General features: G+C 41.9%; 1 protein-coding gene and 1 long non-coding RNA gene across 2 annotated transcripts in view; one reads left to right on the forward strand and one right to left on the reverse strand.

Annotated features, from left to right (window-relative positions):
* Positions 1 to 5,556: 5,556 nt before the first annotated feature.
* LOC134140344 (uncharacterized) lies at positions 5,557 to 13,574 on the reverse strand. Its single transcript, XR_009958388.1, has 3 exons — positions 12,104 to 13,574; positions 11,161 to 11,236; positions 5,557 to 9,249 (listed from the first exon to the last, which is right to left on the reverse strand). It is a non-coding gene; the product is annotated as an uncharacterized LOC134140344 (long non-coding RNA).
* Positions 12,469 to 21,507, forward strand: part of CPEB2 (cytoplasmic polyadenylation element binding protein 2) — a 55,583-nt gene continuing 46,544 nt past the window's right edge. Inside the window, exons 1-2 of the mRNA XM_062575345.1 lie at positions 12,469 to 14,486; positions 16,877 to 17,155. Of these exons, the coding sequence (XP_062431329.1) occupies positions 13,044 to 14,486; positions 16,877 to 17,155 (1,722 nt within the window). The 5' untranslated portion in view covers positions 12,469 to 13,043. The remainder of the gene's footprint in view (positions 14,487 to 16,876; positions 17,156 to 21,507) is intronic.

The raw sequence follows: 21,507 nt of genomic DNA on the forward strand, positions 1-21,507 counted from the left end.
AGGCATTGAAAAATTGGAGAGGGTCTAGCAAAGGTTCACCAAATGATTTGGGGGATGGAGAACTGGTCAGATGAAGAAAGTCTGAAGGAACTGGGTTTGTTCAGTGTGAAGGAGAGACAGCTCAGGAAATTATAATTGCTGCCTTCCAACAACTAGAAAGTTTTCTAGAGAAGATGGAAATCTCTTTTCATATGGACGCACAGTGACAGGACAAGAGGCAGCAGGCATGAGATCCAGGGGAGCTTTATGGGGGAATTTGCTTCAGGGGGAATTTCACCTGCTTATAAGAAAAAAAAATCTTTATCTTGGGAAAAAAATAAACAAAAGAATAAAGTGCCCAGGGATTTGGGGGAACCTTCCTCACTGGAAATTACTCGGCTTGACAGGCCCCTGGATAATCTAATCTAAAGCCCTGCTTTCAATAGAAGTCTGGAGCAGATGATCTCCAGAGGTCCCTTCAAACCTAGACTTTTCAATGATTACATGATTCTCAGGGGTTTTGTTCTGGCTAGAAAACACAAAACAAACAAACAAAATTCAGTGCTAAGAGAAATATATCATTTTCAATTAGAACCCCAAATTCAAAAGTAGACTATGTTGTTTTAGTTCTTCTTACTCATTGTGTTATTTCCCAATCACCTTCAATGAGAAATTTAAAACACAGCTATCAACTTTGTCAGTAAACATAATTAGAAATAACTAATTGATTTCTGACATCTTGTACATTGTACCTGTCATAAGGAGGAATTGGTGATGGAGTCAGGCATTTATTGGTTGCAGTTCTACTTATTTATAAATCATGTATACTATGTACTGTTTCCTGGAACACAGCAGGAAGCAAACAGTAGGAGACTGTTTCTTTACTCTCAATTTCAAGCACCTCTCTCAGTCTTTTTCCTCAGGATCATGTTACAAGTGGTCCTCAGGCTGGTGGACTTCCTTGATTCTTTTTCTGTGCATTTCTGCAAGTGCTCCTGACCCTCACATAGATCCACACAATTGCAATAAAACTGATCCTTTTATTTTCAAGACATCAAAAAGTTATGTAGCTCAGTCATTACCATGACTAGCACACATTCTGCTCTGGTGAAAACAGTTGAAGATGAGGAACTATTATTAAAAAAATAGGAAATTTATGTTTTTTGTTTCCTTCTGTTTACACAACAGGCCTAATATTACACTGAACAGCTTCAGATTGATGGGGTGCAACTATAAAACCCATATACATATATGCTTGTAAACCACTAACCTGAGCATTGCATTACAATGATTACGATACTGGCACTGTGCAAAAATCTTTGTATTCTATATTAATTGCAAAATAGATAAGTTACAGAGTTCAAGAGGTAATCAAAACCAGACTCATTTTCCATTTGCATTATTTCAAGAATAAACTCATTGGAATTACTTTTTGGACTAATTCTATTCACCATCTTTGGCCATGATGAAAACAAAAAGTCATTACCAGGAAATTTTATAGGTAAAAATTTGGTGGCAGAAGAAATAAATAAAATGGCACAGTCATGCTACACTATAACCCAACCAATTTATAATTCATGCTTGCTTGACAAATGTACACTCTACTAATGACAAATAAAAGTTTATACATGTTGGAACAAAAGCTATATTTACAAATTTGGAGACTGTATCTTCAACTCTGAAAGAAATCTTGGCAGATAAACTGAACGTGGAGGAGGAAAGAAGCACTACGGGACGGAAATATTCAGCTCCATCCAGGGCAAACCCAAATATTCTGTTAAATACAGCAAGATACCAGTGTGGTTTGTCTCTTTAATAAGCTTGTATTGGAAAAACATAATATCCAATGGAAGATCTTATGAGGACTCACTCAGGCCTAGAGCCTCATGGCAAGATATACACAAAATGAAAATTTTGGTAGTAGCAATATATTTGCCCATATTTGCTCCACACTTCAAAAAGGAAGAGGGAAGAGCATGCTCTTGTTCAGCTCATGCTGTAACCCTCTCATCAGTAATAACATTCCTGCTATGTACAGCTCTGACATCCTTACTTAGGATGTTTGTAAACTTGAAAGAAACTTTAGGAACAACTGATACAGCAATCTTGCCTTATTGTTAGAAACAAAAGAAGCTCAATGAGCTTAACAAAAGAAAGATGAAGTACTTTGATCCCAGCCTTTAAACACATTCACTGAACCCTGTCCAGTGCTAAAGGCTTTCTAATCCAGCAAAGATTAAACCAGGGAAGGCAAAGCCAAATTCAAAACACAGATAAAACTCTTCACCTGAACAGGGAGGGTCGCTATAGATGTGGTGAACTCTTCATTCTCTGAACTCTTTAAAAACAAATCAGGTATCTTTCTAATGAAATTCTCTTAGAAAAAATGGCCTTTAAGCATTTACAAGGGGTCCTTTATGGTCAAAGTTAACACTGAATGGGATTAGGTCACCAAAAAATAATTAGGCTTTTCTTGTCTTAAAGTCTATGAGACAATGACATTGAAACATGCTGTGGTTTACTCTAAGCACATTTTGTAAAATATTGTTTAAGTGTTACTGTGCCCTTACTGACATATTGTTATTTTCATGTAAATGGCCTATTGTTGTAACAGCATTTTGACTGCTGTCATAGGACTCAGATATTTAAGGAAATACAATTTAACTGGGATATAGGAAATAGAGAAATTCAATAGCTGATTGGCTCTGTATGAGCTGCAGAGAATTTGATAGAGGCTAAAAAATATTCATATAATTCTCCACTGTCAAACTGGCCTGAAACCCCGGTTGTTTTTTATGAGAGCTAAGATTCTATAATGTTCTTCCAATTTTTAACTATCGGGTATATTAGTTTATGAGGCTGAGCAAGAAAAGACTTTGTTTATTACCCTTTCATTAAACTCTTCACAAACTCCAACACTGGAGAGTAATGCACATGAATATTATCACAAAACATATATATTTATTACTTTCCAATTTCCTCAGCACTTGACAGTCTACTTGATAACTGTTGAATTTTCATTACTTTCACTGATTTGATCAACTCTTTTAGTTCAGCACCTGAGCAAACTGAGAAGTGAAAAGGCAAAATAAAATTCCCAAAGCCTTTCATAAAGAACTTGTCTTCATAACAAAATCCTCCAGCAAAATTATGCTGCTGTAGTTATGACAGTATAACTTCCCATGTGGACACTTGTATTATAAAGACATTCATACAAGATTAAAAAGTGTCCACAAGGCATAATTATACTATTATAGTCTCTACTATATTTCTTCATATAGAAACAATCTTTTAAAGTTGAAAAGAGAGGTTATGTGGGAGAAAAAGAAAAATAAACAACATACATACCTTTGATTTCTGAAAGCAGAAATCTTACATAGTTTTTTCTTCCTTGGTTGTAACATACTACACAAGCATGTACAAAAAAGATCACCAGTATGAAAACAAAGGTTCCTCAAATGATTCATTTTACTGCCCTCCTGTCAAAGCCTATTGAGACAAAATGATATCACAATAACTGAAGGACATCACCAAGGTTTGGGAATTTTTAAAGATCTAGGTCATTTTCTCTTTTAGTATTGTTGGTACAATTGATCTGTGGCATATATGATCATCAATTCAGCAAAGAAGCTTCTGTAAGCAATACTTAAGTACTAGATTGCTTTGTGCCACTGCATAAGAATGGATCTGGGGTCTCAACAGCATAATGAGAGGGGAAATTACATAATTACAGTAGTTTTTGTGTTCTCTATATAAAAGATGAACATATCTGATCTTATCCTAGTTCCTTTGCCTTGTAGCTATACGTTTAGAAAGTATGACTGCCAGTTCTCAGCATTTGCTTAAACTTACAAAAAGCAAAAAAAATATGTCAGTACAAGAGTTAATGATTAAGGCATCCAAAAAAATCACTATTCTTTTCAGAAAGACTGCACATAAGGGGTTAGAAAAATAGAGTCTGCAAAAGCAAACTAATTTTAACTCTGCATTTCCCTCAGGTTCTCATTATGAAAGAAAACTAAGGTTGTCTGGATAACTTCAACTGCATTATTTTCTTTCTTAATATACTTCATTTTATTGAAGTTCAACGTTTTCATTACCTTTTCTAGGTTTCAGTGAGTTTTTTTGCATAGCTAATGCATTTCTAAGATGTTTTAATAAAAATATTCTCATATGTGCATTCAGCTTTTTACAGAGTTTCTTGGCAGGATATTTTGTTGGATTTAATTTTTCAAAATGTTATACATGAGCACTAAGTAAGAATCACACAGATATGGCTTTAGTAATCAAAACATACATGGTAAAACAGTTATACTGCTTTTCAGTGTCTTTGTACCATCGAAATACCACAAATGGTCAAAAGCAATGAAGCTTATCATTAATGTACAGTTGATCGTTAGATCAGAAATTTTCCTTTCATAAGAGGACTAGAGAGTTCTTATTTCTGAGTCCCAGCTAGAGCTAGGCAGATTTAGATGAAGGAAGTAGGCAAACAGTAAAATAGCTGAAAGCCTCCGTTATCAGTTACCTTGTTGCCTATTCAGAAATTCAACTCATCAGCTTTAAGGGGACAAAAAAAAAAAAAAAAAAAAAAAAAAAAAAAAAGAGAGAGAGAGAGAGAGAGAGAAGTTGTGGAACCACCAACCAGCAGCTAAGTGTTGAGAGCATTATTCATCTGCCATATAGCAGACCTGAGTTCAACTCGCTCCTCTGCCACACCACATCCAGGCCAACCTCTTCTACCTTGCAGAGGCACGGCCTGATCTTTGGGCTTGTTATTCTCATCATTAGTGTCACAAATGTTCAACTGTTTTGTAAAGATACTATAAGTTCTTGATAAGTGAGAATGAGAGCATCCTACCCTCAAGAGACCCAGAGGTTCATGACTGGGCTCTTTGAGGTCACAACAGCCAGCTTCACAGTTTTTGATCTCACCCTGGTTATTGCACATATAATCATAATTAATTGCAATGAGAAGGTTAAAGAGTTTTCTTAATTTCAGTCAAGATTTCTTTAATTCTAGTCTGTGCATAAAAGTTTTTAGTTATATGATGAATCTGAAGCACCTTATTGCTAATTTCTAAAATGATTCCGAACAGACTAATTAAAACCACAAATCTCTTACAGAAGCCATTGAAAATAATCTTACTGAAACAATGGATGCTCTTCTAAAGTTACGGAACATCCATCTTATAGTCAAAGATGAAACAACATCAAGAGAATACATTTTGCATGTATACACATCAGACAGGTCGTCCTTGCTTTTCGTACAAGACAAATGCTCAGAAGGGGAACTTGCTCCTCTATCATTTCTCAGTGGTTTAATAAGTAAACTTTAACAAATCTTCATAGCAGCTTAAAGTACCAACCTTAACAGTCTGCTAGGGTGCAAACACATACTCCTGTTTAACTTGCTACAATGTCTGTACACTTCAGCAGAGGGGAGATCTAGCCACAAACACATGCTTGCTTCCTCACATTGCATTTGCTATAGGGGCTACAGCACTCCCTTCAGCACAAATGAACTCCATTGCAAAGTTTCTTTATTCAAGAATTTCCACTCGGAGATCTCCTCTGGTCTTTTAGCTCATCTCTCACATGTGGTCAGAGTATGGTGTGCAACCCTCCAGAACAGATTATCCCAAGACTGGAACCAAAATGTAGTTCTTAGCACAAGTCAGTTACACTAGTTTCTGGAGACAGAAATTTCAGGAAGCCTCCACAGTAGCCAGATATATAAATACACACTGAACATTCATGTAATTAATAAAGATGTCTTATGCATTCTTTACAACAGAACCCAAACTTACCCATAGAGCTGTGAACACCACCTTCACGTTTGGTAAATAGTGGCAGCTGTGTCTGAATTGTACATAGAAAGGAAGACTAGAAAATACTGTATTCTTACTACAGAGGAAGGCATTGCTGGACAAACTGTTCTTCTGCATGTGACAGACAGGAAAAAATCAACAGTAAAATCCTCGTATTCTCTACCATAGGAATCATTTGTCTTATGCACTGGCAATATAACCAAATTAACCAGTCATATTATCAGGACTACTACAAATGCTATCTGATATGTGAGTACATCAGCAACAACATAGGCTTTAAAATCCTACAGATCATTTTGAGAACTAAAGAGAGATCTCATCTGAAGCGCCTACTTTTTGAACACTTAGCATTTGTCATGAAACCTATGATAACGTTGGCAACCGTTTCCAGTTAGCACCAGTCCCTTTTGTGCAAACCTCTGTCTAAACAGAGAAATAAGGGATGGTCTCATCCTCACTGAATTTGAAACATAGTTGCTCTACTGGATAATTATTCCAATCCTGGACAAAACATGGTAAGAGCACAGAATTCTGCAGCATATAGAAAATAAGCTCTTCACAATTTTGTAGGCTATACACATGCAGACATTCTATCACTTTTCAGTAACTCAAGCTTACATTATGTCTACAGCCTTACAATAAGATGAGATAGTCACAGTATTTAAACCTTTAAACAATCTATGCTGCAAATCTGCCAGCCTCCTGTTCCTCAGAATGTTTCATCTCAGTTAAAAATTATCAGTTCTCATGGATAACAGCAGCGAGGTATATGGCTGCCTGTAATGCATTCCACCAGACAGCCTTTATGAATATTTTAGCTGAACTTTCTTCTGTCCTTGTTGTTCTTGCCAACCACATGCAGAACATTTTGGAGACAACAGCAATTCCCCTGGGTTTTACATGCAGTACTATTCAATTCTCAACAATAAAAAATCCTCTTTTTATTGAGTTTCATCTCATACTTTTCCTTCAGCCTAAACTACAATTAATACCAAGAACTTGTACTGCATAGCTGAGAAACTAGCAGAAATTGCCACATTCAATTAGTACAGCAGCAGCAGCACACTGGAAATAGGACTTCATTCACTTTAATTCACTAGTTGGTTGCCATAAATACTTTTCTGTAAAACATGGAATTTTTAATACTCCACAGACATTATTTTTCTTTCATGAAGATGTTTGTTTACTTTGGCAGTGATTCTCTTGGGAGAAACTCTAATGGGTTCCACTACCAAAAAACCCCCAAACAAAAAAGAAACAGAAACAGCCACTAGGAAGTAAGAAAATATTAGTCTAATATGCTGGTTAACTCCAGGGCAAAACGGAGGGGAGGGGGAAGAGTAAATCACTGGTTTGCATTCTTGTGACCAGAACCCATATCCTTAAAGTTCAGCAGGCAGCACAACCCTCGTGATGTAAGTGGGACTTTGAATAAGGGACAAAGGGCTGCCCATCTACTGTGAATTTTAAAACTGGGGTCTAGAATTTTACCCTTAAAATGAAACAACTATAATACGGGCACAAGGAGAACAGAACAGAGCAAATTACGCCAATCTATGGCATTAGGTCTTCTCTGCTTTTAACTTCAGCCTGACACACAATGATCAAACAAAGGTTTCCTTTCCAATTTTATTACATCTGGACCATTAATTTTTCTTTTTATGAAAAAAAAGCATGAGGAAAATATGTAAGCTACTGTGAATCAACAGAATGCCCACTATTGAGAGGAAAAAACTTGCCTACCTCCTTCATGGGAATGTATGGAGATCATTATTTCCAGAGTTTAAAAAATCGAGAACAGAGAAATAGTAAATAAAACACACTGATACAAAACTGCAGACCTCTTTTTCCTGTGAAATGTAAAACCACATCATCTTCTTTTCTATATGAATAATCCGCAGCCCTTTGGGGGGGGGAAGCCATTAACGAAAGCCAACTTTAAGGTTAGGAGGAAGCAGCTCTATCAGAAGTGCAGCTAGTCATATATTTTTGTTTCCAGTTATAACAATGTGCTGTTCCTGGAATGCATATGCAGGCCCTTCTCAAAGCTTAAGCTGAGGAATGAAGCAGATATATGTCATAGACCACAGGACACCAGACTGCACTTCCTTAAAGCAGCCTGATCATAGGTAAGACGGAAATAGATCCCTTTACAGAGCCCTTGGGATGAGCGCAGGACAGAGCTACTTAGACAGAGAATTCTGAAAAATGAGCCCAGGAAAAAAACAGAGAAGAGGATGGGGAAATGAAGTAAATTAGTAAAGGGCGGGGAGGGGGGGAAGCAGCTGATATTAAAAGCCTGATTTTCTTGTAGCTGTAGAAACTTGGAAGAGAGGTCACATGGACTGGTAAATCACGGAAAAATTCTATAAATATTGTGGGCTGTGGAAACAGTTATTTGTTGCATTACAAGAAGGCCATGACTCTCTGTGCTGAACCACTCCACAAAACAAAGGTTTTTTGAAGCTAGTGCTAACTAGTTGTAGCCATGTTTACTTTTAATATGTATAAATTTGCCAGAAAAGAAGCATTTAATATCGAGGTAAGAGCAAAGATAATTTTCATGTTAATGTGCTATTTGCAGCCCGTATTTAAGATCTCAGTCGCTGCGATTTTCCAACTAACGAATGGGAGGTAAACAGCAGATTCTGGCAGCAGTCTGAGTTATTTTCTTTTTTATATGTTAGATTCATGATATTCTGGTATTTCAGTACTAATTTGCATAATGAGGAAGCACTGAAGTAGCTCCGCATTCATGTAAGACTCTACATACCATAGTTACGTTTTATCAATTTCATGACTTATTATATATTCCCCAAAATGGTAACAGGTGTTTGATGGTGTCTAATTAGAAAAAGATACAGATTCTGCCCTCAAAAACTTACGCTTTCTAAAGAAACTAAACCCACAGACTGTTCAGAGACAGGCAGCATCTTGGCACAGTCCCTTTCACCTCATCTAACTGCTAATAGGAGCTTTCTGCTCAAGCAAAAAATACAACAGTGCACCACGTCAGACCAAAATCCTCTCACGCACTACCTTCTCTCTGGCACTGACAAGTAGCAGGTGTCCTTCTTGTTTTATAAAATAAGAACTGAAGTTGTACGTGGTACTTTCTGGAAGAGGCGATAACTGCTCGGGGGCAACATTCAGAAGCCGCGGCCTTGAGGATCCCTTTCATGTCTTCCATGTTCCAGTCACAGCTGCTTTGGAACCATTGCCGTGTAGTTTATTGCGATTTGTCTGTCCATTTTCTCTTCTACAGCATTGCTGGTTCAGTTTGGCACAAAGAATTTAGCACACAATATGAACTATGATTCTGCAGAACACAGGATGAAGAAAGATGTTCGTTGTCGGTAAGTCTCTGACTGAAACCCCATAGAGTTGTCAGCCCTGGCTCCACCATGGGCCTCTTAGGTGAGGCTGATGCCTGGCACATCTGTTACAACAGATACACAGAAGCATGTTGATTAATAGTTATGGGAACCGTAACTTAGGTTACATTCAGTTTTACCAAATTACTGACAACTTGTTTTGCAACATCTGGTTTTTTTAATTTACATATTATATGTAGTAATATTACATATAGTTTAGCATTCATTTCTCCTAAATGTTAGATGTCTAGTCAAAGCTAGTCACCCCACGTGGCTCACCAGCAAACATTACAACCCTGCTTTCCCAGCTCACTGAGATTAGGGATTTAGCTAGAATGTTCTCTCCTTCAGACCCATGCCAGGGAATATGCAGTCAAAGTACCTCGCTACTCCATAAATTCAAAAAAGACAAATCTAAGAAGTTCCTAAATTGCAAATGGCCATAAATTTTTTTCAGATGTCTATTTTCAGACACTCTCTTTATTGCTTTCTTACTATCCCAACTCAAAAAAGTTCTCAAACTTCTCCTATGAAGGGAGTATTTAAGGAAAAAGAAATCAGGGAGAAATCAAATGATCACACAACAAAAAAACACACATCATCATCAAAAAAATAAAGGGAGAGGGTGTGAAAGCCAAAGGGTAAAAAGTAGAAAAATTGGGAATGGGGAAGGAAACCAGAGCACTGTGGATGGAACCCATTATTTCTTGAAGACACCAGCAAGCCAGTTAAAGAGACTTGATTTGGTAGAGAAGCTAGATATTCTGGCATACACCAAAAGTTAAGGGCTATAGGGGTCTCACATCACAGGCAGGATATACAGCTGCAAAGACTCTTGGTTTGACTTGGTACAACTGGTCTTATTTTTAGAGTCAAGAAGCAATGAGCATTAGAAGCATCAAAGAACTTGTGGATCCTGCAGTAAGATCTAGCCATAAGCTTTTCTTATAATCAACAGGGCAAAAGGTTAAGTTTCTCTCTTTAAAGGTGCCTATTTTAGGGTAGGATGAATCATCCTTTGGTAACACCTGTCTTGTGTTTGTAGAGGAAGATTCAGAGTGCTTATTTTCTACATGGTTAAAATTAGATGAGATTCATCCCATGAAAGTTGTTTTAATAAACTTGGAAATTACAGGAGTGTGATTGTGGTAGACAGATAACACAGTAGAGATAAGCCCTCATGGAGACTCTGAGTAAGTATTATTGTACTTAAGCCAACTTTAGAAATACAGGCAACACAGTAGCTGTTTTGAAGAAAGAATCACTAGAGTATGGACTCAGTTCAAAGGGAAAGGGCAGAGGAGCTGACCATTTACAAAAACAACCAAATGAGTTCCTACACACTTTATAGAAACAGGTTGTTGGCTGTAGGAGAGCCACACTGAAGCATTACTTCCACTCTCATTAGACACCAGAGAATGCACACTGAGAAGAACCTCTCCAAAGGCCTCAGGTAGAGGACAACTTCTGTTCAGGCTTGCACCTGAGTATCAGATGCATGACAAAGGGAAGCCAGATGCTACCAGTTCCACAGCTCACAAAATTGAAGTTTATGAGAAGGACTGCAGCCAGAAAGCAGCTGACTATTCAGGGAGTTCTTGGCTGGCAACATTTACTCGGTATGTGATCATCAGTAGGCCCTTGGTCTGCACCCTATTTTTTAGCACTTTCAAGAAAAATGGCAACAAATTTCTTGAAACAGAATGGTCTCCAATATAATCAATTATTCTCAACTACTATGCCATGACACAGCAAAGACATAGAAGAATAGTTTCTGTGTTTGCTGCAAACCTGTTGTCAAGTTAACCCTAAAAAGTCACATGGATACGCAAATACACACACCCACGCAGGTTTACTCCTAAATATAAAATCACAATCACATCAAAAATGACTGCAGGCACTGAATCAAGCTTTTTTTGTACATTTTTATATGCATATAACAAGCAGATACTGATTTAACAAAAAAGAACTGTTACACTGGGTGAGTCCAAAGGTCCATCAGCCAAATGGAAAGCAGCCATCCACTCTTTGACAGCGGCCACTAATGGATGCCTAGAGAGAAGTACAATAGGTCATGCATATAACGACACCTCCCCAATGCATTCAATAGATGTGCATTAACTCTCACTGAACAACAGCTTTCCCAGAGCAAAAGCAAGCTCAGTTATTCTCTTAAGGAATATCTACATCCACAAGCACATTAAATCTGTAATTGCCAAGCTATTTATTTGTGTGCGTTAAGCCCTGTTGCCAAGAGTTCATCAGGAATAAAAAGTGAAAATCCGAAGTTTAGTGTCATGTCTGTCCAGGAACTATCTCAAAAGGCAACAGTACGCGCTGCCCCTTCCCCTGGAGATAGTTGGGGGCTTCTCAGGAGGCCAGCATGACCCGGCTGCGTGGTTTGGAGGCAGGGGCGCAGGGAAGAGCCCAGGCAGTCTGAGCCAACGGCTCAGACTCCACGGCGCCAGGGGGCCACGAGTGTCCGCGTCGGGCTAACAGTGCCCGTGGGCCGCCGCCTCAGCCACGCTGCGCGCCCCCGGGCCTGCGCCTGCCCCTGCCGCCCAGCGGAGCCCTCGAGCGCCCCCACGTCGCCGCCGCCAGCCGGCCGCGGGGCAGGGCGGGGCGCGGAGCGCGCAAGCAGCGCGCAGCGCCGCTCCTGCCCCGCGCGCAGCCCTCCCGCCCCGCCCCGCGCAGCCCCACCCCCCAGCAGCGCGCGGCTGCGTCAATGCAAATGAGCGGCGCAGGGGCAGCCGGGCGGGGCGCGCGGGCGCCCCACCCCCGCCCGGGCCGCGGCCGAGCGACGTCCTCGCGGGATCCGAGGCAGCGGGCGAAGCTACTGCCCTAGCCGCCCCCGCTCCCTGTCCCCCGAAGAAGAAAGCACGTCGCGCCGGCTGCCGCAAACAAAACCGTTTTATTTACAGTAATTCCGACTCAGACCAGACAACGTCATCGAGCGGCAGTTTGTGTCTTCCCCACAGAAAAAGCAGATCGTCAGGGCGTCAGTTCGAGGCTGCTAGCTCCCCCCCTGCCCCCCCCGTAGCGAGTGGTAGCGCTCGCCCCGCTCGTCAGCGATGGGCGCGCGGCCGTTGGGCAGCGCGAGCGCTGACTCGGCGCAGGGGCGGGGCCGGGTACGTGCATTATTCATGAGGGGGCGGTCCCGGCGGCTCCTTACCGAGGTCGGCCGGGCGGGCACGGGGCGGGCATTGTGACGCGGCCGTGACGAACGTTCCGGCGTTCTTAAAGGGGGTTGCAGCCGGCGCCGAGCCGGTATTGGGGGCGGGGAGGCGGCCGCGGGCGAGGGCAGTGCGGAGCCCGGCGTCGGGAAGCGGGGCGCCGGGGGTGCGTGTAGGATGGGCCGCTGACAGCCTGCCTCCCCGCTCGGTGCCCAGCCTGGAAACGCCCTGCCTTCTCCTGACGTTATTGTGTAGCGAGAGCGGGGGCAGGCGCAGGGGTTGCCATGGGGGAGCTGCCAAGGGGATACATGACCTACGCGCGGGTATCTGTGATGATATAGCGGATTACTGTAGGTGCGATTGCTCGATAGGAAGGCCTGCCCTGCCGGGAGGGAGGGTGGTTAAATGACGATTGGGAAAGAAAAAACGGATGAAAGGGGGGTTATTTATTATCAAAAGGCTTCGGGTTTTTTAACCGGTGTAGCGGAGATTATGTCCAGGCGGCGGGCTTTATTCTAGAAGGTGGTTTTCTTTTTTTTTTTTTTTTCCCCCGGTTTTTGCGGAGGGGTTTAGGACGGGCGGGTGCCTGCCCCCCGCGGCAGGCTAATTATCTTTGTCTGCTCCGCGCGGGAGGGTGGGGGCCGCCGCTCGGCCGCGGCCGTGTCAGAGGGGCCCCCCTCTCTTTAATGGGGGATTACAGACGCGAGCGCCTAGAGACAGCGACCGCCAGCCGCAGCCCCGACCCGCCGTTGGGGGTAGGAGGCGCCGGCTACGCCAGGTCCTTCCCCTGCCTGGCAGCGGCCGCCGCCTCTCATTCCTCCTCCTCCTCCTGCCCCTTCTCGCCCGCTGTAACCGGTTCCTCCGGCAGCGGCGGCGTGTCCGGTGCGTCGCCGCCGCCCTCCCTGTTCCTGTCGGCGGCCGCTGCTGCGCATCATCAAAACATGCAGGATGAGCTGCTCCTGGGGGTGACACAGCAGCAGCCAGGCAGCGAGAGGCTGGGCAGCAGCCCCGCATCAGGACACCCTCCTCTCGGCCACCCCTCCTCTGACTTTAAACCCAGTCTCAGCCCCCACCAGGATTTAAACAAGCAGCAACCACAGCAGCAGCCGCCTCCTCAGCTGAGCCAGAAGAGGAAAGAGTTTAAGCAGCAGCAGCAGCTCAGCAGCCCAGCCCAGCTCGGCAGCAGCCACCCCCTGAATAACCACCACCCCCCAGACTATCATCACCACCCCCCGCAGCAGCAGCAACAGCAGCAGTTCAGCCACCCCACTGACAAGTACCAGCAGCAGGAGCACAGGCAGCAGCAGCAGCTCCAGCTCCTCGGCGGTCACCCCGCGGAGCCGCCGCCGACAGGGGACTACGCGCACTTCCAGCCCCGCGGCGCCGCCGAGCACCCGGGCGCCGCGGACCGGGGGGGCTCAGAGCGGCTCGCCCCTTCCTGCCCGGGGGCAGCGGCGTCCGCCGACCCCAATGTGGGGGTGGCCGCCGCCGCCGCCGCCTGCGTGAATCCTCCTCCGTCTCCTCCTCATCTGCAGGCGAAAGCCACGCTGCCCCCCATGGAGTCCCCCCCGAACAGCCACTTGCTGGGCAGCCCCGGGAACCTCCTGCCCGGCGGGCTAGGCTCTGGCTTCAGCAGCCTGCAGAGCCCGGAGATCCCCAGCCCCCATCACCAGAGCGGGGGCGGCTCCTCCTCGGCGGCTTCCCCTCCTCCTCCGCCGCTGCCCGGCTTCGGCACCCCCTGGTCGGTGCAGACCTCGTCGCCGCCTCCGCAGCAGACGCAGCAACCTCCGGTCTCCAGCGGCGGCGGCGGGCAGATCAGCGCGATGCCGCCCCCCAGCCCGGAGTCCGAGACCAGCTTTTACCCGGGGATCCCGTCATCGATCAACCCCGCGTTCTTCCAGAGCTTCTCGCCGGTCTCTCCGCACAACCCCTGCGCCGGGCCCTTCAGCAGCCCCTTCTCGGCCGCCGCGCCCCCGCCGCCGCCGCAGATGAATTTACCTCAGCAGCAGCAGCAGCAGCAGCAGCAGAACCGGCGGTCGCCTGTGAGCCCCCAGCTCCAGCACCAACACCAGGCGGCCGCCGCCGCCGCCGCCTTCCTGCAGCAGAGGAACTCCTACAACCACCACCAGGTACAGGGCGGCGGCGGGGCGAGCCCGTGCGCGGGGCCGCGGCGGCGGGAGACGGTCCCCGCTGGGCCGCCGCCGCCGCCGGGGCAGGCCCGCGGCGGTGACAGCGGGCGGCGGCGGCAGGGCGGGGCCCCGCGGAGCTGACCCGGCCGCCGGGGCCCCGCGGCGGCCGCACCTGCCCCCGCGCCGCGCCGCGCCGCCGGCCGGGCTCCCGCGCCGGGCCCCGGGCGGGCGGCTGCCCAGAGGCGCCTCGTTCTCCGCGGGATTGGGCGGGGGCGAAGGGGGAAAGCGGAAAAAATCTCCAAGGAAAGCGGAAAAACGCTGCTTTTTGTATTAGGAAGGAGTGTCAGGGCACGGCGGCCGCGCGGAACAATGCGCCCCGCTCCCGCCGCGGAGCCGCCCGCGCCGCCCGCTCCCTGCGCGCCCTCAGTTCAAGCGATCGCAGATGCGGGAGCGAAACCTCTCGGCGTTTTAGTCCTTTCCAGGTTTTTGGCCGGAGTTACTTGCGTTTGTACCCGAAGACAATACCGTGTTTCAGGTTACCCTAGTTCCTGTACTGATCTTACGAAGTAGTATAGCAGTCTCGTCTTCGATGAAAGTTTATTTTCCTTTCTAAAACCAAAATATCGATTGCAAGAAATTAGAGAAAAGCAGATCCATGTTAATACGTAACAGCCACATCTTGCACAGATCACTTGCTCAGAAAGGCCTGAAGTCATGTAGGCCTCATCTTAATTTTTGTTTCATTCTAATAGTAAATCTTGTCATTTTTTTAATCACCGGGGCTGCATTTTTGCAAAGCATTTATTTTGATAATTTAAAAATTTGGAATCGTTTAGTAAGTGTACTTGGTCAAGAACTGATGTAGATGCGTAGTTAGCAAGGAGCTAGTTGTCCTTAACATCTAATACACTCTTCAAACAAATTCCAAAGCAATTCTCTAGCACTGAGGTGTACAGGAATTTTCTATCAGTTACGAGTAGTAGGTAAACTTAAACAGTGCCGTGACAGCATAGCTAGCAATATTAAAGGCTTGTTAGCATTTGGCATTATCTCTAAGATTTGTTTCACAATAGACTGCCTGCCTCTCCCAAAATTCCAACCAGAGTATTCAAGTTTTACAACATAATTATCTATAATTATATAGAATGGGATGTTTGCCCAATTACTTGACCAGAAATGGCTACAGTGGGTTTTTTTGTTTGTTTGCTTTGGTGGAGGGGGTGTATTTTTATCTTTGTGTTTTCGGAGTTGCGTTTTGTCTTATGCATAGCATATTGACATGCTTTAAATTTTTAAGTTATTAGAATTACAAGCTGAGGGTTGCTTGCAGCTGAGCTTTGAGATACATTGCATTTTCCCTTTACAGTAGACCTCAGTTTAGAACATCCCCGCTGCCCACACACACACACACCATTTGTATGTTTGAGGAAAAAGCCCTTCCAAGAACAGTCAGGTTTTAGAACACCAAAGAAAAATACTGTTCTTTGCTGTCAGCCAGGCTCAGTGGGTCCACCTCTTGGTAGTATGGCAACCACCATAGGTCACTTCTTAGCACAAGTTGTGTTGTAGGAATAAAAGCTGTTAATCCTGTAAAATCTTCACTCTAAAGAGAGCTTACATTTTCAGACTGAGGAACATAGTGAGCTTGTTAGATACAGAAACACTTCATACTCCTAAATAGGAAAAATCTTTCAACAACGAAAGAACAGATTCTACCCCTGAAGATGTCTACATATAGCCCTGTTCATGACTTCAGACAGATTTGAGCAGTAGTTCCAGAGTAATGCATTATAATGTGGAAATATTAAGACAGTTTCTTCAAACTGATTCTCTTTGTAATAATCAGTTTAGAGTTTTTGCTTTTATGTGATAGTACTGAGACAGTGATATTCAAAATACTGTTGGGGGAAAAGTCTGGCATCTGAAGTTTAATTTTCTAAATTTCTGCTCACCATTCTGTCCTGATTACCAAAAAAAAAAAAAAAAAAAGTGACCAGCCTCCTTAAAAATCTTGGGTTATTTTCTCAGTGACAGACTTCGTCTGTATAACAAAGTTGTTATATCAATCAATCGTATCAGTTTGATTAAATAGTCTAATTCTTTTTGTAACAGTTTTTAACCATAGAATTGTTTCAGAGTATAATTTTTTTAAAAAGAAAATCTCTCTTACTACTAAAATGATGAAGAACAAAATTGCTTGCACAGGTATTGCTTTTGGGGGGATTTGTGGGGGAATAGTTCTGTATTCAGTTTTCTTCCTTGGTAGTAAATTTAGGCATTATTAGCAAAGTCTATTTTATAGAAATCTGAGCATTAATTTCAAGGTATTTTTAAAGTAGAAAAAAAAATCAAGTATTTTGAAAATAATGTAAATGAATCTTTCTTTTTAGCCTCTTCTGAAGCAGTCACCCTGGAGCAATCAAAGCAGTGGCTGGAGCACAGGAAATATATCCTGGGGAGGAATGCATGGCAGAGACCATCGCAGAACTGGAAACATGGGAATTCCAGGAACTATGAACCAGATCTCTCCTTTGAAGAAGCCCTTTTCTGGTAATGTCATAGCTCCTCCTAAATTTACTCGCTCCACTCCATCACTGACACCAAAATCGTGGATTGAAGATAATGTTTTCCGAACTGACAACAACAGTAATACTCTCCTTCCCTTGCAGGTAAGGATGTTTGTAACTGCTGTGTTCTTACGGAAGCTTATGTCATATTTTGGCTTCGCTCATTTTAAAAAAGCATTGACCACTCAGTACAGTTCCATTGTTTAGTTTGAAAAATGTGTATTTCTACATTAGTTTTAATCCTAAATTGCAACTAACTCCAACATTTTCAAAGTATTCAACAACATAAAATTCTGTAGTTAATGAAAAATACTGTCAAAAAAAAGATAGAAACTTAGCAGATGACACAATGGTAGAGGAGCAGGATATGTTTAGTCTGGCAAGTATTTTCTCCTACTCCCTAGGAAAATATACATATGCTTTTCAGTCCCTTTTAAGCTCAGAATTGTTGTTCATGTGTTCTTTTGTAGAGGCTTTCTTAAAACCTTTTGCAGACAGCTCTGAATCTTTGTCGTCTTAGTCTTTTATAAGTATTCTAGTCTGACATTTGCATGTTAGTGAAGTTTTTTTCCCTCCCCCTTCCCCCTAGCAGCTTTTGCATGTTATTTTTTGGCTGGAAGCCCTGTGATTTAGAAATGTTAAACAGGAGGAAGTGTGGCTTAAAGCTTAGGGTCTGGGTTCAACTCCTCAGTTGTGTCAGGGAGTTCATATGTGACTTCGCAAGTCACTTAACTCTGGCGTCAGGTACTTGTTGGTAAAATGTTTTATTTCCTTCTCCAGCCTGTATTTATTTAGCCATATCATTCCTTGGTAGCAGAGACCTTTTTGTTTTGGATCCCCAGATCAGTTGCCATTCTATCAGTTTGTTTTGTTTTGTTTTTTTAATCCAAAAATCCTGGACAACTTATTTTAGAAATGATGTATTTTAAAATCAATAGCAGGTTATTCTGCAAATTCTGCACATTCCTTAATTTTCCTTATTCTTATGTCAGCTTCTTTTTTGTTTCTGAATGAGTTATATTCCAACAAAATTGAAAAAGATTATACAGGGAAAATAATTACAATGGTTCTTTATCTCCACCTATGGTATTATAGTTGCTTTGCTTAGGTTTCACACCAAGTAACCTAGTGTTTGATTTATCATAGTTTGTCATAGACTCTGAAGCTGTATTTACATCAATTAGCAAGCTAATTCTACTGTGGGTGTGACAAAAAAAAGCTGCAATAGTGGCAAGAAGTGCTCCCTGGGACCATTTTTCTACTGTTTTTACTGTTCTTCTTACCATTTTGTCATGAGGTTCCATTTGGTACAAATGGCCATATATCAGCTCTATCCAGATGAGCTCTGATACTTGCAATATTCATGAGGCTAACAGTGATTCTGGACGTACCTGAATTCTGCTGCAATTATATACATCAGACCTGAAAAGTTACAGGGATTCACATATTTTGTGAAAATCTTTTCTATTCAGTAGGCTTGCTAACTGAAACTTCAGCCAAGCAGAAATTACTCAACAATGATAAGATCAGGGGGGAGGCAAGATGCCATTCTTTACATCTTCAACTTGATGTATTAAAGAAAAGATTACAAATAGCTAATACTTTGCAGTAAAGGGCTCCAAGAACAGTTGGAAGTAAACACTGAGGCTACATACAAACACATTAGTCCAAAGCACTGAGTTAGATATTAATGCCATCATACATTGAAACTGCAGTGATGTTTACATTGGAATTCATATCCAGCTAAGCACAAGTCTTGAATATATAAACTCATTCAGTACACATTACGGGTCAATATAACTGTTCAAACTTTCAGAAGCTTTTACAGCAGTCATCTAGTGTAGATGAATTAGTTTTCAGATCTAAACCAAGTCTTTTGCGTTCTAGCTATATAATAGTATAAATCATTCCTACTTCAATATTAAATCATGTACAACAGGGTAGAAAAAAATCTTTGAAATTCAACTCTGTAATTACACTAATTTTGGTGGGTTTTTTAGTAGTGTCATAGAAAAATGGTAGACACACTTCACTTTTTATTGGTCTGGTCTGTGAGCACCAGAGCAGCCAGTTAAATAGTTATTTGTCTAGCTATATTTGTATTGTAGATCTATCTGTGCTTAAGTTTTCTTTGCATATATAAAGCCGAAGTTGCAGAACACAGTAAAAATATTCTGATGTAAGGACTTGCAGTATTATCTACTAACATTGTGGAAACACTAGATGTTTCCATAAATTATTTTGCTACACTGAATTTGTGTTTTTATTTTTCAGTTGATATACTATCATTATAAGGTTAATTCATTGTAATGACTGCTAAATTTCAGAAGTCATAATGAAGAAGCTGAGATAGGGTTTAGAGCTCATGCTTCTTTTCACCAAAACTTGTAGTGGCAATTGCAATGTTGTCAAACTCCTATCTAGTTAATTCATACTGTGCTTTTCTCCTTCCATAAAAGGTTGAAGTATTTAGATTGAGGATTCTTAAAGATACAGTAGCAATTTCAGAAAATATTCAAGAATACTAGTCACTAATTTTGTACAGTTTGTCTTACATGAGAGCGTTTACCTATATGTAGAAGTTAGCTTTTTTTTTTTTTAGGCTTCCACACAAGTGACCATACGTTAGCGTGCTTATTGCCCACATAGTGCATCGTTCACAGGCTTGCAGAATTATTTTCCACGTGAGCATGAACTGTTTTAAATGCAGTAGTCATTTTGTACAGGATGAGACAAAGCGCCTCTCTCCAACCTTTAGCTAGCTCAAGCTTAGAAATTGAAAACAGCATAGAAAAATCAGTGTCCTCACTGACTAGCTTTCTATTGATCATTAATACTCTGCTAACCATTTTTGAAATCACGTATTTTGTGCAAAGCCTGAGTTACATTTGGCACAATCATCTGCCCATCCACATGCTCTAAAATATGTACCTGATGCAAACAAGGTACACAGGCATCACACACAAATTCAAAGTGTATCCATTTGCTGCTTTATCATTGGTGTTTTCATTGATGACAGGTCCCCAGTATAGAACAGACATTAACTCTGATGAAAGTAATGTTACTTGGTATTAAACTAATATACCAATGACAATAAATGTCATTGCTGATAGCATAATAAGTCATTATGTGGATTATTTGAAGGGATGAAAACAAATTTTCTGTTCTTCATAGTTAAAACTGAAACATATCCCGTCTGAAGTTGCATTCACAGTGGCCACGTTAGTTGCAGTAAAGCTGCTTTTGCTTTTATCAGTTATGAAGGACATCTTTCAGAGGAGTCTTCTAGAGCTCAAGATTTATTTTTTTAATGAAAAAGGTTAAATGCATTATGGTAATGCTGACTTAGATGGGAGCAGAGGCAAACCAATAGTCACATTTTACTTGTGAATATCTGTAAGAGGCTTTTTTTCCCTATTCAGTCTTTAAGATGGCAAATTATATTGATTATCTTTCATAGACAAAATTATATCTACAAGTTTTAGCTCTGGCACACTACTTGTACCTTCGTTTAAGGAAAACTTTGTACTAGAATTATTAAGGAACAGTAAAAATCATGATGGGTATTCACACCATCTAACTGAAGAATTTAATACAGGAGCTTATTTCTCTGTTCTTAGAGAGAATCGAGGCTCCTTGTTTAATCTAATTTTTTAAGAACAACATACCTGTTACTACTGATTGTACGAAGCCACTAAGATTTCAGTTTAGGCACTTAAATTACACATCAAGAAGTCAGGCAATCTGCATATTATTCACTTCTATTCCTTGATCTAAATTTAAGTATAGAGTGAAAAGATAAAAATATTTCTAAACCCAGATACAAATCTCTTCATTCATCCCAAAAAACATGCTTCAGGCATTTTCATGACCAAAACATAAAGCATGAAAGTCAGTGTTTTATATATTCATGTTTTTTCATTAACATTCTTTGGATGAGGAAAATAATTAACCATTTCTAATATATTTTTAAATTGTAGTGCCTGCTATATGAAGTGTTCACAATTCATATTCACTATATGATTTTTGATTGCAAGTTTAATATACTAGTTTGCAAGATACTAGGAAACATTAAAAGCTACTGTAACACTTCAGTAATACAGTTCAGTGTTTAACTGTGTTTTCGTGCTAGTGAAAACAAACCACATTCTACTAAAACAAATATGAATTTAGTTTCTGTGTTTCTTTTGAGTTCAGGAAATACATTGCATGTCCGGGTGTTTTTCACCTTGATTTGTCCTTCCTGTTTCTTCAGACAAACAGTACGCACAATGTTTGCAGTCCTAAAAGCTGAGCTTTATTATTCTGTATTGGAACATGGCACTCCAGCTGGTGATTTGTATAGGAAGGTACAATCTCATAAATGTAAAATTTTCTATTTATTTTTGAGAGGCACTGAAGTTTCTAAATGAAACAAAACACTTCCAAAATATGAGTTTTAAAATTCTGCTTCA

Source organism: Rhea pennata, chromosome 4 (genome assembly GCF_028389875.1).
Source record: "Rhea pennata isolate bPtePen1 chromosome 4, bPtePen1.pri, whole genome shotgun sequence".
NCBI classification, from domain to species: domain Eukaryota; kingdom Metazoa; phylum Chordata; class Aves; order Rheiformes; family Rheidae; genus Rhea; species Rhea pennata.